The sequence below is a fragment of the Neolamprologus brichardi genome, chromosome 11 (genome assembly GCF_056152115.1).
Source record: "Neolamprologus brichardi isolate AB-2024 chromosome 11, ASM5615211v1, whole genome shotgun sequence".
Classification (NCBI taxonomy): domain Eukaryota; kingdom Metazoa; phylum Chordata; class Actinopteri; order Cichliformes; family Cichlidae; genus Neolamprologus; species Neolamprologus brichardi.
The window spans coordinates 16789547-16805900 of NC_142114.1; the positions used below are offsets into that span (position 1 = coordinate 16789547).

Consider the following 16354-nt stretch of genomic DNA (forward strand, 5'->3'; position numbering starts at 1 on the left):
TTGTAATATCATTGATTGTGCAGTGTCATGTTTATGCATTATGTCCTTTTTCACTTGCATAACAGTCAGATGTCAAATGTCTTTGAACTTCAGTGCAGCCGCAGTTGGATAAATAGCTGCACTCTTACCGTGGGCTCACTGATCGATTGCACAAACACTCCAAAAATGTGACCAAGTGCAGCTCATTCCTGGTATACTGGGGTTATACCCATAACTGGTTTTAATCAGTCATGAAGCCTCAGTGTTGACTGATACTTTGCAAGTTTAGTGTCTTTGACCTAATGTCTATTTATAGTCAGCCTTCCAGTAACAGGTGCCTGCGTGTGTGTACATTTGTCTGGATGTTTGCAGGTGGATGCATTGCATGTGTGTGGTTCCATGTGTACTCTCTGGGATGTGTCTGGAGAGGATCTCAGTGGGACACGTAATGATGTGTGCAGCAGTGCGGCAGAACTGGGTCACAGGGAGGTGGAGAGGAGAGAAATAGAAAACGCCGACAGACACTGAATCTACAGGATTGACAAGTTTTGCAAGTTCACATTATACTACAAAACCGCCATTCACTGGTTTTACCAGGGAATTTCCTTTGCAGAGTTCAAACTGTGTCCTTGCATGTTTCTGCTTGTCCATTCACGGCGTAGTCCTTAAACTGATAACTGACGCATACTATTTTAAAAAAACAGCAAACAACCTTTAGACAGTTGCAAAACAACCTTGTAAAATGTGGCCCTTCTGTGATGTGTGCACTGTTCTTTCTCTTGTCTTCTTTCCCGTCTTTGTCCTCACCTCTTCACACAAACCTTATGTCGGACTCACCTCTCATCCTCACGCTCTTTAGTCTCTGTGATGGCCGAAATTGCAAGCTTGACTGACTGTGACATCCTTTAAAATGGATTCCATTGTACTGGCTCAAAGCTCTTAGTCAGGTACCACAATGCTCTGGATGAAAGAAATGGGCTCCATTTCCTGGTTAACACTCTCAGTTGGCGCAGCCCATAAACTGTTTATAAAAGATGAAGGTAGCCATTATGCTATCTCCCATGTGTTCAGAAAGTCCTGTTTTTAAGCCTTTAGTTTGGTGCTATGGCTTCTGCCTTGTTTTGTTTTGTTTGTTTTTTGTTGGTTTGCAAGATCCAGCCGTATAAGTGTCCCATGCTTGAAAGTCAATATTTGGTATGACCTTCTTTATTCTTCAACAAAGCATGAGCTACCCTAGGCAACCTTTCTTGTAATTTCTTTAAGTAGTAAAGAAATAATTCTTCAGGCTTCTTGAAGGACCTTCAAAGCTCTTCTTTGGGTGTTGGCTTCTTTTTGTTCTGCTGTCTGTCAGAATGATCCCTCACTGCTTTGATAATTTTGCCGTCTGAACTCTGGGCGATCACGTCCACTGGTATCTCATACCATAACGTATAAAATATCCAGTTAAATCTGAATAATAAAATTTAAACATTCACCCAATTGCTGCCCAGGAATAAGGTTTTAAAACCTTGCTCTTATGAAAGTTATACTTCTACTATCATTTTTTCAGAGCTCTAATAGGGTTCAATTCAAAATTCTTTCAGCACCATCTCTCTCTCTCTGCTGCAACCCATGACCTAACTTAGCTGTGACCATGGATACCACAGTCTGTCTTGTACCAATCTAACATGGTCCATCACAGTTAACTGAGCCACAGTATTGCAGACTTCCCAGTTTAACCTGCACTTACTGTCCTGCATCACCTCTGAAAAACGTGGAATGATTATCATGTATTTGTTGTCATAGATCTTATTCTATATGAAGTAACCAGGCGAATTCAGCAGATCCTCTGCTTGGTTTAAAAAAAAGAACGGGGATACTGCATTTAAGTTGCTGAGCAGTCTTTACCTTTGAAAATAATCTCTTGTCTTCCCGTCCTGTCCTTTCTTTCTAATAGCTCTCTTCATCTTTCTAATTTACCAACTTTAAAAATTCATCCATTTATGCTTGTTTCCCTTACTGTGGCCACGTTATAAACTACATGCATGGATTCATGACATGAAAGCCCACTTTAACCTCTGAGCACACCTAACTTAAATTAAAAAGGATCTAATGTTTAAATAGTGAGTTTATACAAAAATCACCCCACCTACAGTTTTTATGAAGTGGGAAATGGAGATTGATGTGCTTTTTTAGCCATATTCAAGTGGCTCTTTTATGAGCTGCAGGATTAGACACTTGAGCTTTGAGTTCATTGTTCAGCCCTCGAGGTTGATGCTCAGTGATGCCATAGAGACTGGTGGTTGTGGAGTCACTGGGATAAGGTGCTGAAAGGCTTTACCTACTGGTATCTTCCCAGTGTGAGTAGCACATGGATCAAACTGCGTAGTTTATTGGTATATGGACTGCTGCTTATATAGAAACCTTCTACTTAGTCTGAGCACTTGTTACCAGTCTCATTCACCCAGTCACACATACATTCACACAGCATCTTTTACTTTGTACTTTTATCTAACATTCACACACACACACACACACACACATAAGCCTAGATTGGGGGGAACTCGAGGTTCAGTAGCTTGTTTAAGGATACTTCCACATATAGACTGTGAAAGCTGGGGATCGATCAACCGACCTTACGATTGGTAGACGACCCACCACAAATAATTAAAAAGTAATTCACTAGCTGGGACAACATCCTACCTACATATAGGTTGAACAGCATTTCTAGTTGATAACGGCAGATGGCTTGAGCATGAATTGAGGCTGTGGTTTGGGAAAGGCTTGAGAGGGGACTGGGGTTGGCTCCAGAAACACTGATATCTACAAAATCAGAGCTTTCTTTTAAAATTGGTATAATCGAGATGTTATAGCATCAACAGCTCAAATGAAAGGTTGCACTCATCATTATGAAACTGTAGAATTATGAGCCAAGTTCTCTGGTTTACCTCAGATCTATAAAGGACTGCTTTAGATTTTCAGCTGGTTGAATTGGTTTTAATGCCCATAACTTTACTGGTCTGGTTCGCTCTCTTGACTCTTGCAGTTTCATTTCTAGCAGCAGCAGCTGTCAGACTGACAGATACTTCAAAAGCAGAGCTAAAGTAAGAGTAAACATTGAACATTTCATCAAATGTACAGGGGTGCACAAGAATGCTGATGTTTGCCATAACAGTTTTATAGTTCAACAGATTACCATTACTGTGGTGACAGTCGTTATTGCTGGTATGTGGTTTTTGCTCATCCATCCACTCCTTTGTCTTTTGCTTCTGGAGGATTTGTTTTTATTGTGCTTCACAAGCTGACAGAGCGGGTAACAACAGAAATGCAACCGCTGGCTCCTTTCAGTCCCAGTGACTGTAAATACTGTATCCAATAGAGAGACAGAGTGTGTGTGTGTGTGTGTGTGTGTGTGTGTGTGTGTCTTCCTTTCTGGTCCATGAAAAACAACCAGCCTTAAATTAAACGGTTGCTTCCAGCTTCAAATGTCAGCATAAAAACCTTTATATTGCCTCCATATTATCAGTCGTCATCTCTGTTTTCAAATGCCACTTTACTGCTTGTAAAGTATAGCGTATCAGCAGAGCCGATGTGTATAGTTTTCGCAGTAGTGACTCATAAGTCGGCTGAATACCAGCATCTAAACCTTTGTGACTCCTGCTGGTGGCAGTTAATGTCAGGTCTGTGTGTGTTGTGTTTTATCTCTTAATGTTAGCATATTCTGTGTTGTTCCTTTTTGCCATTAAAACTGAAATTGTGCGCTTCGTTCGGTCGGAAGTGTTCGGTTCATTTGGTTTTCACAGGTGCAGTTGGCAGTAGAGCTTCATGACTCAACTTCACCCCACTGACAGCGTTTCTCTGTCATTACAGCTCGCATCAGGCGCTACTCCGATGTGATGACACTGCCGGACTCTTTCATCCAACGCCAGCAGCTTGACGCCAGTATGGCTGACACCTTCCTGGAGCATCTCTGTCTCCTGGACATCAACCAGGAGCCAATCACAGCGCGCAACACCAGCATAATCTGCACCATCGGTGAGTGTGACAGACAGTGAGTCTCAGTTTCGAGTTTGTTGTCTGACAACTGTTATGTGTCATTGTTGGCTCCGTGTCAGAAAGCCAGCGTCTGGAGGGGGTGGGTGGTCTTTAGCTTGTTGGCAAGGCTTTTTGGCTGATGCAGTTTGAAGCTTTTGCTGTCCAGAAAAAGATGAAAAACAATTAGAAGGAAATACACTATACAAACGGCTCCTAAGTCATCTGGCTCTGGCTTTCCAGATGATGTTTTGATTCCTCGCGAGGACATGGGTTTGTTTATTACTCCCTGAAGGGTTTTCATTAAAGTGATAAAGTAACAGGCAAGCAAACAGTTCATTTTAATGTCTGCCTGTAACTAACAAAAATTTCTATCATTAATAAATTATAACATGAATAAGGCTATTAATAAAATATCAGAAAATACACAAAAAAATAGCCAAAATGTAATTTTGTTGTGGCTGTTTAAAACCTAAAGATCCTTTTATTGAAAACAAATAAAAAAAAATTTGGGGGCCTACATCGAATGAATGAACATTTGATTATTGAAACTGCTTTTTTTAAATTTGCTCTCTTTTTTCCTCTTTCAGGTCCGGCATCTCGATCGATCCCCAAACTTCAGGAGATGGTCAAGGCTGGAATGAATATCGCTCGTCTTAACTTCTCTCATGGATCACATGAAGTACGTACGGCACACATGCTGATCAGCCACAACATTAAAACCTGGCTTAAAACCTGGTTAACATCTGGAGGTGTTTTGTGGTATCTGCCACCCACTGCGGAGTGGCTGTGGCTCAGGAGGTAGAACAGATCATCTACTAATCACAAGGTTGGTGGTTTGATCCCTGGCTACATGCCGAATATCCTACAGCAAGATGCTAACCTCAACTTGCTGCTTTAGCATCTATCAGACTGTAATCTGGGAAGTTGGAAGACCTTGCAGTCTTTGTTTCTTGTGTTCCCTGAGCTGTTCCTGTGCAGTTGGGATGTGTGGATGGGAGTGGGTACATCCATGGTTTGTCAGCAAATGCCAGCACCCATCACAGATAACAGATGATGATCCATGTGAATCATTTCACTGGCTATTGGTTTTAATGTTGTGGCGCATTTGTGTTCACACGCCTCGGTTTTCCACTCAGCCAGGTATTGATTCCCTGTCTGTGTCTTTCAGTATCACGGTGAAACCATCAAGAACATCAGAGAGGCGGTGGAGACGATAACCTCTGACCCGTTGTACTATCGACCGGTTGCCATCGCTTTGGATACGAAGGGCCCAGAGATCCGCACCGGATTAGTTAAAGGGGTGAGCATGCTTTGCTTCATCTATCAAACAGTCTAAACCTAATCAAGCAGTCACATGCAGTCAGGTGTAAGAGGTGCAGAAAATACGCCAATTCCTTGGTGCAGCACATCATTTATTACAGGTTGCTACTTTTCCTGGAAAAACAACAGCTGTAGGCGTGTGCTCATCTGCCTTTTCATCATCATCTTATTGTGTTGTTGGTCGTGTTGCTGTTGCCTGCTGTCTGCTTTGCTGAACAAATAACTCCAGGCTGCAGGAAACCTCCTCGTGTGTTGATTAGCTTCAGAAATAATCTGCATGGCATTTGATCTGAGTCTGGGTAGACTAATTGAAAGGTGCACTTGAGTTACTAAACACATGCTAAATATAACTCTATTTTTATTAAATATTTATATTTTTAACAGATAAGATATTTACAGCATACAAAACTATATATGTAGGTGAATATATGTAACGGCAACCAATCAATCAACCAATAAATCAGTCAATCATTATTATATATAATAATGACTACCCACGTTGTATGTTAGCTGGAATATCCTTCAGTGCTCCTGCAACCCTACCTGGATAAGTGGTTAAGAAGATAGATGGATGGATGGATGGATGGATGGTATATTTGGCCATTTATAACAGGCGTGGACATCAACAACATGTTAAAACATTCAACACACGAGATAAAACACAATAAACTGGCAGTATGGTGATGGGGTGATGAGCAGCACTCTGTGTACAACAATGCCTATGGTATATTTGGTGTACTTACTGCTGTTGTTGCCTTAAAAGTGACACCAAACTGTTTGTTTTTATAGCATACCCCTGAAGGCTCCTCACATGTTAGGAATTATTCATTGAGATGTATACTTTTGACTGCTTGTTTTTTGTAGAAATGTTGTTATTGAATTATTGAATTATTCTGTTAATTTTTAAACTTGTGCTATGTTTGAATCCCATTCTTGTCTTTTTGACATAACATCTTCTTTTGGCTACTCCCTTTAGCGCTCATCACATCTGCATCCATCTCACCGTATCCCTACTGCCACCTGCATGTCCTCCTTCTCTACATCCATGAACCTTTTATGTGTTCTTCCTGTTTTCACCTTCCTGGGCACAAGATATTCAAAATCCTTCACCCAGTATTTCTACTATCCTTCCTCTGCAATTTTCCAAACCATCTCAGACTTGTCTCTCTAACTTTGTCTCCAAACTGCTCGATCTGAGCTGTCCCTCCGATGTACTCATTTCTAATTCTGTCCATCGTTGTCTTACATCAACTGTGCCGCCTTCATCTCCACCGCCCATTTTTTCAATGATGTAAACCAACAAATAACAAAGAATAAAATAGGGCGCTGCTATCTAACTTTTGCACAAACCTTACAACCACTGGTGTGGCTGTGACAGCAGACACAGTTCTCAAATATTTGGAAATATGGAAATATATTGTTACCTCATCAGTAAATACCAAACGCTTTGCACAAAGCAGCCAGTGTATTCCTTTTAAAGTTTCATGCCTGTACAGTATAAAGTCTCTTGTGTTTTCATCATTGCTGGCACTCAAACCCTCTCAGATAAGGTACTAGAACTACTCATTATAAACACTACAAAACACACCGGCTTTTTGTAACACAGCATGCCTTTTAATCAACCAGTCACGGATTTCATCACGGTTCAAACGCAGTCAGTTTTTCTGCAGCAGCACTCAGAGATCCTGTGTCTAAGAAAATTCAGTTGCTGGAAATGACAATACTACTGTATGTTTGCTTACAACAAGAGCAGTAATTGGAGGTTTTTGTGTTTCGTATCTGTGTTTTGACAGAAAGTGGAAGAAGAGGTGGAGCTGGTGAAGGGCAACAATGTGCGCGTGGTGACTGCAGAGAGTGACAAAGACAAGACAGATGGAAAGATAATCTGGGTGGACTATCCCAACCTGCCCAAAGTTCTCAAGAAGGATGGAAAGATCTACATTGATGATGGCCTCATTGGACTCCGAGTATTAGATATAGGTAATGTGCATTACACAGACTTTAGCAAACCTACAGAAAATATCTGTCTTATTGCTGTTGTAGAAACATCTGCAGTGACAGCTGTGTCCAGAGGCACTGCGTTTTCAAGTTGTCTCTCTGTCACTCTAACACATTTATTTCTTTAAATTTGGCAACAGTCCCTGGGACGCTTGAGGACACGCTTGGACATAAAGCCAGAATTCATACGCTGATAATGAATTTCATGCAAATGTGTAATTAGAATAAAACGATGATCTTATTTTATATTCAAAAGGTGAAAGACCATCAATGTGACACCCTAAATCATTCAGACATGCATTACTAGCTATTGTTCAACTCAGAAACAGAGAAGGAGTTCAGATTCTGAATTGGTGATTATTTGCTCACCATAAATTCCTTCAAAACCTTGTCTGTTTTTTTTTAATGCGCAAAACTGCTAAAATTGTCAGAAAAAATTGCCAATTTATGGATCCGTCCCTACTGTTGCCAAGGACAAGATGGAAAAGTTCCATTCAAATATTATATAAATAATACATTATAATATATTTGACTACCTTTTCTGGGATCTGATCCCACTACTCACAGCCCAAAATTTTTCTCCACCATCAACTATAAATTTGGATCCAAATCAAATTTTACCAAAATAAAGGTCAGCAAAACAGTATCAACACAGTCTTGTGTGTTTATCTCCCTCTGCTCTTCCTGGGCCTGTTTGGATTTTCACCTCAGGCTCCTTTATCCTCCCACGGTCCAAAGGCTTTCTTCGTCTTCAATTATGTTGTATATGTGTGTAAATATGTTGCTGTGTGTGAACATTTGTCATTTTCTATCTGCGAGGTGGTTTTTCAGTTTTATGTGCATTCTTCTATAGCTCATTCTCATATATCTCATGCACTGAATGCACCTTTTCAGGCCAGTGTACTGATACAAACATGTCCACAGGCCTATAAACCTTCATCCCTCCATGCACGTATAACTTTAAATCTTTCTATGGATTCTTGAGTTCCATTATTATATATTACTTCTAATGTATTTTCCTTATTATCCAACAATTGTGCAATTTCCCATGCTCTGATTTTTGGTTGTATTACTGAATGTTTTTATAGGATCAATGCACCACTCCTTTGTGAGTCCCTGCATCTCCAACATTTTTCTTGTCAGGTTCGGACTGGGTGGACACGGTGGTGGATTCAGGCGGGATGCTCTGCAGTCGTAAAGGCGTAAACCTTCCCGGCTGTGACCTAATCGGCATGCAGTCGGTCAGCCCGCGGGACGAGGCTGACCTGAGGTTCGGCGTGGCTCAGGGTGTTGATATGGTGTTCGCCAGCTTCATCCGTTCAGCCCAGGATGTCAAGGATGTGCGTCGCGCTCTGGGGGCGCATGGTCAAGATATTAAAGTGATCAGCAAGGTGGAAAGCCGGCAAGGAGTTCAAAAGTGAGTCCTGGAAAAATCCAATTTCCAATTAATGCCATTTCTGCAGAGTTATTTTTAGCCAAACAGGCACTGACGGCATGAGTCTTCCATAACGAGACTTTGACAGGTCTTTTAAATCCACCGCTGATGTGATCTGCCGCTCCTGTGGACAGCCAGCTGTCAGTGGAGGAGAAACATATGTCAACTTTAGATTTTACACATCTATGATAAGCAGTCTCTGTGGCTGTCCACGTGAGTTATTGCAGCCAATTAATATATCTGACATAATTTATTTCCCTGCCTTTTTACCTCCATTACTTATCTCATGCTTTGTCCTGCTGCTCCCCGGCTGCTGACAGTGTTTAACTGCAGTTTCAATTGAAAGAGATTAGATAATAAAGATGAATTCTTAACAGTAATTAAGTGGTTTGTGAATATTTGGTGTTAAACGTCCTGTTTGGATGTCCTGCAGCTGTGTTTTTCCCTTTTAAATCTACATCAGCATCACAGCTTCCTGCTTTTCATTTCAGTCTCTTTGTTCCTTGCTCATATAGGAGTTTGGATTTTATCCAGATCATTTAGGATTTAAATCAAAATTTTACGCTATCCTCGATATCTTTTGAAGATCTAAAAGCAGCGTGACAAAAAAAAACTGAATTTGAAGACCTAGTTTTTAGATAACATGTAGAATCTTCCTTATTCCTCCTTTTGTGCTCTTTTTCCAACTCTTCTTCTTGAGCCCAAACACTCACTCCTTCCTCTAATCTGTCTGTCAGTTTTGAGGAAATCCTGGCTGAGAGTGATGGCGTGATGGTTGCCAGAGGCGACCTTGGGATCGAGATCCCTGCGGAGAAAGTCTTCATTGCCCAGAAGATGATGATTGGGAGATGCAACTCTGCTGGGAAGCCTGTCATCTGTGCCACACAGGTCAGAGATCAGCGCACACACACACACAGAGAGAGAGAGAGAGAAAAAAATCACAGAAAAAGAAGAAATATGGAGATTAAGACTCTTAACTGCAGTTTGAGCCAGCCGAATGTCAAACGGGTCCAACTACACATTAACCTTACACTCGTGCATAATGTCACTTGTCCAGTGAATTCATTTTCAGAGATGCACACATTCCCTCTCTTTCACACCCCTCTGCTTTTACACACATGCACACACACACACACATGCGTGCAACACTCCCGCAGCCATGTTGAGTCACAGTGCTGTACTTTGTTTATGCTACAGCTCTTGACTCGGAGTGACAGCGTTATAGCAGGTTTGCTACTCGAGACCTGAGCCCACAAACAACACCCACACACATGCACTAATCAGCATTAGTCGGAGCTTCTTAACTAAAAATGCAGTCTCACAGGCCATGCTGCAAGCTATCTCATTTTCCAACTGTCTGCCTTGCTTATTGACTCATAACACTGAGTCTCCAGCATACCAATAACGATTTCTCTAACTCACACTCGCCTGCCTCAGTCTAAATGATCTCTTATTACTCCTATTCTACCATCTATCCATCCACAAAGCCATTACCCCCTGTCTTCGTGCTCGCCCATATCACTTTGTCAAAATGAACAAAAATTGACAAAGACTCCGAGTGGCTTATTTTTGATGGACTCATTGGTGAAATCCATTTATAGTACCTTATAGAGACGTTTTGGTTATAGCTGAAATGTATTGTATGTGTGTCTTTGTGTGTTTTTGTGCATTTGCAGATGCTTGAGAGCATGGTGACCCACCGACGGCCAACTAGAGCAGAGGGCAGTGACGTTGCCAATGCCGTGCTGGATGGAGCTGACTGTGTAATGCTATCTGGAGAAACCGCCAAGGGACTGTTTCCTGTGGAGTCAGTTGCAATGATGCATTCGGTGTGTGTTTCTGTGTGCACATGGTGTCATTCGGTTGCGTCTGACTTAGTGCCCTCTGATAATGCTCTAACCCTCTGTCTGTCCCTCTCCCTGTCTCTGTCGCTCTATCTCAGATCTGTAGGGAGGCAGAGGCGGCCATTTTCCACCAGCAGCTTTTTGAGGAGTTGCGCCGCCTCACTCCTCTCTCCTCTGACCCCACGGAGGTCACGGCGATCGGAGCAGTGGAGTCTTCATTCAAATGCTGTGCCGGGGCGATTATAGTCCTCACGACCACTGGCAGGTGAATATATCAGCTAACATTCATGATAAATGTGTCAGAACTAGCAGTGCTATATGCTATATCGTGACATTTCACCTAACTGTCACGATATAGCATAAGACAAAGTTTTATTGTTGTTTGATGAGGGTTTCCTACCAAAAAACAGTAAATCAGTCAGAACCGCTAAAGTCAAGAGAATCTTACGTTTGTTTCAGAAGAGCAGCAGCAAGAACCATCAACAGATATTACATTGATTAAGTAAGAAATGGCATGGAAGGAGAAGCTGTGGTAGAGGAGGGTTGCAAAGTAGCTTGCAGATGTAAAGAAGCTATGGTCATGCTTAGGGAACTTAAATAAGATGCTCTGTGTGAGGTCTGTGTGAAAGTTGCCTGACACTGAGATCAGCTGATCTACCGGGACTATAGCTGGCCTTCACTTTGTAGCCTGTTAGTTTAATAGAGAGATGCTGGTAGGTGGAGGTTGCTGCCATGTTGTTCTCTCTCCAGTTCTGTTGCAGCGCTAAGCTAAGAGCTAGCAGATTTAGCACAAGTAACTAAAAAGCCTGATTAGATTTGGAAAACCATCCATCCATTTTCTTCCGCTTATCCGGGGCCGGGTCGCGGGGGCAGCAGCCTAAGCAGAGAAGCCCAGACCTCCCTCTCCCCAGCCACCTCCTCCAGCTTATCCGGGGGAACACCAAGGCGTTCCCAGGCCAGCCGAGAGATATAATCTCTCCAGTGTGTCCTGGGTCTGCCCCGGGGCCTCATGCCGGTGGGACATGCCCGGAAAACCTTGCCCAGGAGGCGCCCAGGGGGCATCCTTGTCAGATGCCCGAACCACCTCAACTGGCTCCTTTCGATGTGGAGGAGCAGTGGCTCTACTATGAGCCCCTCCCGAATGGCCGAACTTCTCACCCTATCTCTAAGGGAGAAGCCAGCCAACCTTTGGAGGAAACCCATTTCCGCCGCTTGTATCCGCGATCTCGTTCTTTCGGTCACTACCCACAGCTTGTGGCCATAGGTGAGGGTAGGGGCGTAGATCGACCGGTAAATTGAGAGCTTCACTTTTACACTCGAGGCGATCGTGGCTCAGGAGTTGGGCGTTCGTCTTGTAATCGGAAGGCTGCCGGTTCGAGCCCCAGCTCCGACAGTCTCGGTCGTTGTGTCCTTGGGCAAGACACTTCACCCGCACCTGACCAGCACCTACTGGTGCTGGTCAGAGGGCCTGGTGGCACCAGTGTCCGGCAGCCTCGCCTCTGTCAGTGCGCCCCAGGGCACTGTAGCTTGCCATCACCAGTGTGTGAATGTGTGTGAATGGGTGGATGATTGTGTATAGTGTAAAGCGCTTTGGGGTCCTTAGGACCAAGTAAAGCGCTATACAAATACAGACCATTTACCATTTACACTCAGCTCTCTCTTCACCACAACAGACCGGTACAGCGTCCGCATCACTGCAGCCGCTGCACCAATCCGTCTGTCGATCTCCCGCTCCCTTCTCCCATCACTCATGAACAAGACTTAAACCCCCCTCCACTTGGGGCAGGGTCTTGTCCCTGACCCGGAGTGGGCACTTGGAAAACCATTTGAATATTATTTGAAAATAATTAACATAAATATATTATCATTGTTTGGGCAGCATGGTGGTGCTGTGGGTATCACTGTTGCCTCATAGTAAAAAGGGGTTTGGATCCAGCCTGGACCTCCCTGTGCTTGCACACGTGTTAGTGATGTATGCAGATGCAAATGTGTATGTAAATTTTGTGAGGCCTGCAACAGACTGGAGATTTATCCATGGTGTAGGAGATAGGCTCCGGCACTCTGGTGACCTTGGATTGGAAAAGAGGAACTTGGATTAATAATTTCTGTTTTCGTCCTTGTAGATGCTAAAAACAAGTTTATTTGTCCCTCTCCAAACAAACATATAACACAGGCTCTTTAAAGTTTGCAGCTACAGATGTTTTTCTTATATCCCAAAGGTCCAGGCTGAATATTGCAGTAATGTTTGCTGCTTGTGCATCTTCTGGGTTTTATGGGGCTTCATTGTACTGTTTTTGTGTATTTTGTACTTTTCTTCCAAAGATTTCCCGTCTCACATATATTAAATGTGCACACAGGAGGACACACACGTACCTCCTGTTACCAAAATCTGCATAAAAATACACTAGAATGATCTCCAATTAGTTTAGCCATTATGTCTAAGTGAACATACAACCATAACATATCAGATATTAAAACTGTGAGATTTAATTCTGATTAGAAAATAGTTTACACTGTAATGTCTGCAATATATTTCAAAAGTGTCAGCAAATAAGATTCTCACATTCATAGACAGCGGACAGTCTTAAAAGCAAAAGCTTCTATAAATGAGTGAAGAAACTAACAAATGGAGAGGTATCTGTTTAGTTGATATCCTACTGTGCTCTGGGTGTTAAGCTGCTGAGTAAGTGCCGATTTTACTTTAAGATGTTGAGAGGAAGCAGTCTAAATGACCTTGAAAGCGGGATTAATAACGGATCATGGAAGACAGCAGCTTTAATCAAAAAAGCGAGTTATTATTATTATATTTGGAAGAAAAGAGTCCTGTATGATTTAAGGAGTAGTGATGCTGCTTTCGTTTTTCCCTCAGTATGAAAGTGTTGTTCATGTGTGCCATCACTGATAATTTATTTTCCATCCTTAACTTTGCACTTCTTCTCTGCAGGTCGGCTCATCTCCTGTCCAGGTACCGCCCTCGCTGTCCGATCATTGCCGTCACCAGGAGCCCACAGGTACACTCTGCTCTATGAACCAAAAAAAATATTACTTTTGTGCTGACACCTGGTGCATTTGTCTTACCATGAAAACATGGCTTAGATGATGATATCTCGCTGTTTTCAAAAGTGAATAGTGTGCGATGTCTACTCTTGCTGTCTGTCGTGGTAAATTGTGACAGTGTTGTCAGACTGGTATCACCAATCTGGAGTATTTATTACCGACTGTATTTCTGTTTTATTGAGCTTTCTTGTTCTAAGACCGATGATCAAAGTGGGTTACATGGTCTTTAAAAATGAATCATGGTTTCCAATAATGTCAAAGCAATAATCAGGGTCAAATTTTGATGGAGCACATGTGAATGCTCTGTAATAACCCCACACTATAGCTGATCACTGAAATGAAGGCAGCTCCCCCTGACCTTCATTATTATGACGTCCACACTTTTTGATCAATCACAGGTCATCTTTTAGTATCAATAAAATTGTGGTGACAGAGTACAAAATTGGCATGTTTTGTTTTTCTCAGTAATATTAATTAAAAGAAAAGAAAAATAAAAGGATACACAAATAAATGAATATAATAATGAACATATTTAAAACAAAATTGCCTCATTCTGACATACTTTCATATTCCTCTCTCTTCCTTCTTTAAATGTAAAAATAGGTCTCCATCTCCTGATAAATAAGTCTTTCTGAAGTTATTTGTTCAATCAGACAGATTTCCAAATCCTATTCAACCACACGTGCGATGTTGGAGGCTCGGGTTTCCACCATCTAATTATAATGCATTTAATTGCTCAACAGTAATCGTAACAGATATTTACTAGCTGCAGGAATCTTATTTTGACGTATATCTAACTTTAGAAAAGACCACAGTATGTCCAACATGAGCCTTCCGGGCTCCATATGTGTATTTTATTATTTTGTGTTTGATTTTGATAGTTTTTTTTCTTTGCTGTGTTTTTTTCTATCTTACTTCCTGTCTGTATGATTGTTTTCTTCCTCTCTTGTTCCCAGTCTCCCAGTTAGCCTTCACTGTATATTTATACACTTGTCTGTTTGCATTCCTGTTTTTACTGGTAAATATATCGGGGGATCAACAGACTGACAGACTATAAAAATTAATAACCACCAAGCAACTTGCAGTTATTTTATAATGTACCTAATCTTTTTTTTCTCTTTGTCAGGTCACCCGTCAGTCTCAGCTGTTACGAGGCGTGTTTCCTGCCCTCTTCCACCCTCTGCCCGCTCCTGTGTGGGCTGATGATGTGGACAACAGGGTCAACTTTGGCATGGAAATTGGTCAGTCTGTGCTCTGTTCAGCCCGCTTGCAGTTCTTATATAATATAAGCCATATTACTCACATGCCCTTATCTCTCCAACACCACAGGGAAAGCAAGAGGGTTCTTCAAGTCCGGCGACATGGTGATTGTGATGACAGGCTGGATCCCAGGGTCTGGTCACACCAACATTATGAGGGCAGTGAATGTCCCGTAACAACATGACCTCACTGGACTCTAAATCTAACAGAGTTGCTGGAGGTTCATTAAGAGAGCCTTTAAAATCTTTTAATGCACCAAAAAGCCAAAGAACCACCCCTAAAATTGAAGCAATAACCTCTGTCGAAAGCAGCAGAAACACTCTACTTAAAATTTGAGGTTATTATGAGGAAACACTTGGTCTAATAACCGCTCATATGAATGTACCCATGACTCCCTTCAAATAAAACTTGACTTTAACTTTAATACGTTGTTCTCCAGTTCTTGTCAGGACACAGGCTTCTGTAATTGAACTGTCCTGCCTCCTGTTTTTATATTGAAAGTGAAAGTATTGTCTCTGTGGCTGCCATTGTTGAAGCACATTGGTGCTCTTTATAGAATTTGAAGATAAGGCTTTCATTCCTACCCAGAGTCTCAAGCTTATCTCTGTGCAGCGGCAAATTTTTGGCTATTATGAGCAGCAGCCGATGATGCAGAGCTGACACCCCCTTTGTCAACTGAGATGACCCAGATGGCCACATCTGCATATTGCTCACCCAGAAAGTAATTATATCTGTTCCTGTGTGGGTCTTCCTCATGTCTCGTAATCCTTTTATTTTGTGACATCCTTGCTTCCTCCTTCTTTTTTCCTTTTGAGCTTTAATGTGCATTGAATCCTCCCGCAGCAGTTTATTTCTCTCTCTCTCTCTTTCTGCCACTAATAGCCACTTTTACAGAGGCTGACTCACTGTAAATATTTCTGTGGTTAGTCTAATAGCGTTTTATCTTTCTGGGAAAATTGGAGCACTTACAGAGTTTTATATCTATATTTGCAAAAGTCTGTTTTCCATAAGGAAATAAGATGTGAGGTTTTTCACTTATTCTACATGTAGATCTATTCAAGTCAACTGCTGAAGTAAAAGTAGTAATACCACAACAAAAGAAAACTGAAATAAAAGTATAGATATCAGATAAATTTATATTTAATCTTTTAAACCACCAATTTGACCTCTTAAAGTATTGTGCAAAAGCCACATGTCACTTCTTTATATTTTGCTACGGAAATGGGAAATAGGTGTAGAGATTTATTAACATTATTTATTTATTAAAATGTGCAAACAATGGATTTATAATACATAAAGGAAAGTAGAATATAATACTAACAAGCCTGAAATATTCAATATTTGGTTTGAACGAATTTATTCTTTAACAAAGCCTGAACTCTCTCAGGCAGCTTTCTTGCAATATGGAATATGGAATATTTCTCCAGGCTTCTTGAAGATCATTCAA

General features: G+C 41.7%; 1 protein-coding gene across 2 annotated transcripts in view; it reads left to right on the forward strand.

Moving 5' to 3' along the window:
* The window catches only part of pklr (pyruvate kinase L/R), a 19786-nt gene extending 4466 nt beyond the window's left edge, over positions 1-15320 (forward strand). For both annotated transcript variants that reach the window (XM_006804832.3, XM_035913906.2), the window contains exons 2-12: positions 3829-3993; positions 4581-4672; positions 5162-5293; positions 7107-7293; positions 8455-8728; positions 9484-9634; positions 10423-10575; positions 10689-10855; positions 13535-13601; positions 14774-14888; positions 14977-15320. In XM_006804832.3, coding sequence (XP_006804895.1) covers positions 3855-3993; positions 4581-4672; positions 5162-5293; positions 7107-7293; positions 8455-8728; positions 9484-9634; positions 10423-10575; positions 10689-10855; positions 13535-13601; positions 14774-14888; positions 14977-15083 — 1584 coding nt within the window. In that variant the 5' untranslated portion in view covers positions 3829-3854 and the 3' untranslated portion in view covers positions 15084-15320. The remainder of the gene's footprint in view (positions 1-3828; positions 3994-4580; positions 4673-5161; positions 5294-7106; positions 7294-8454; positions 8729-9483; positions 9635-10422; positions 10576-10688; positions 10856-13534; positions 13602-14773; positions 14889-14976) is intronic.
* Positions 15321-16354: the final 1034 nt, after the last annotated feature.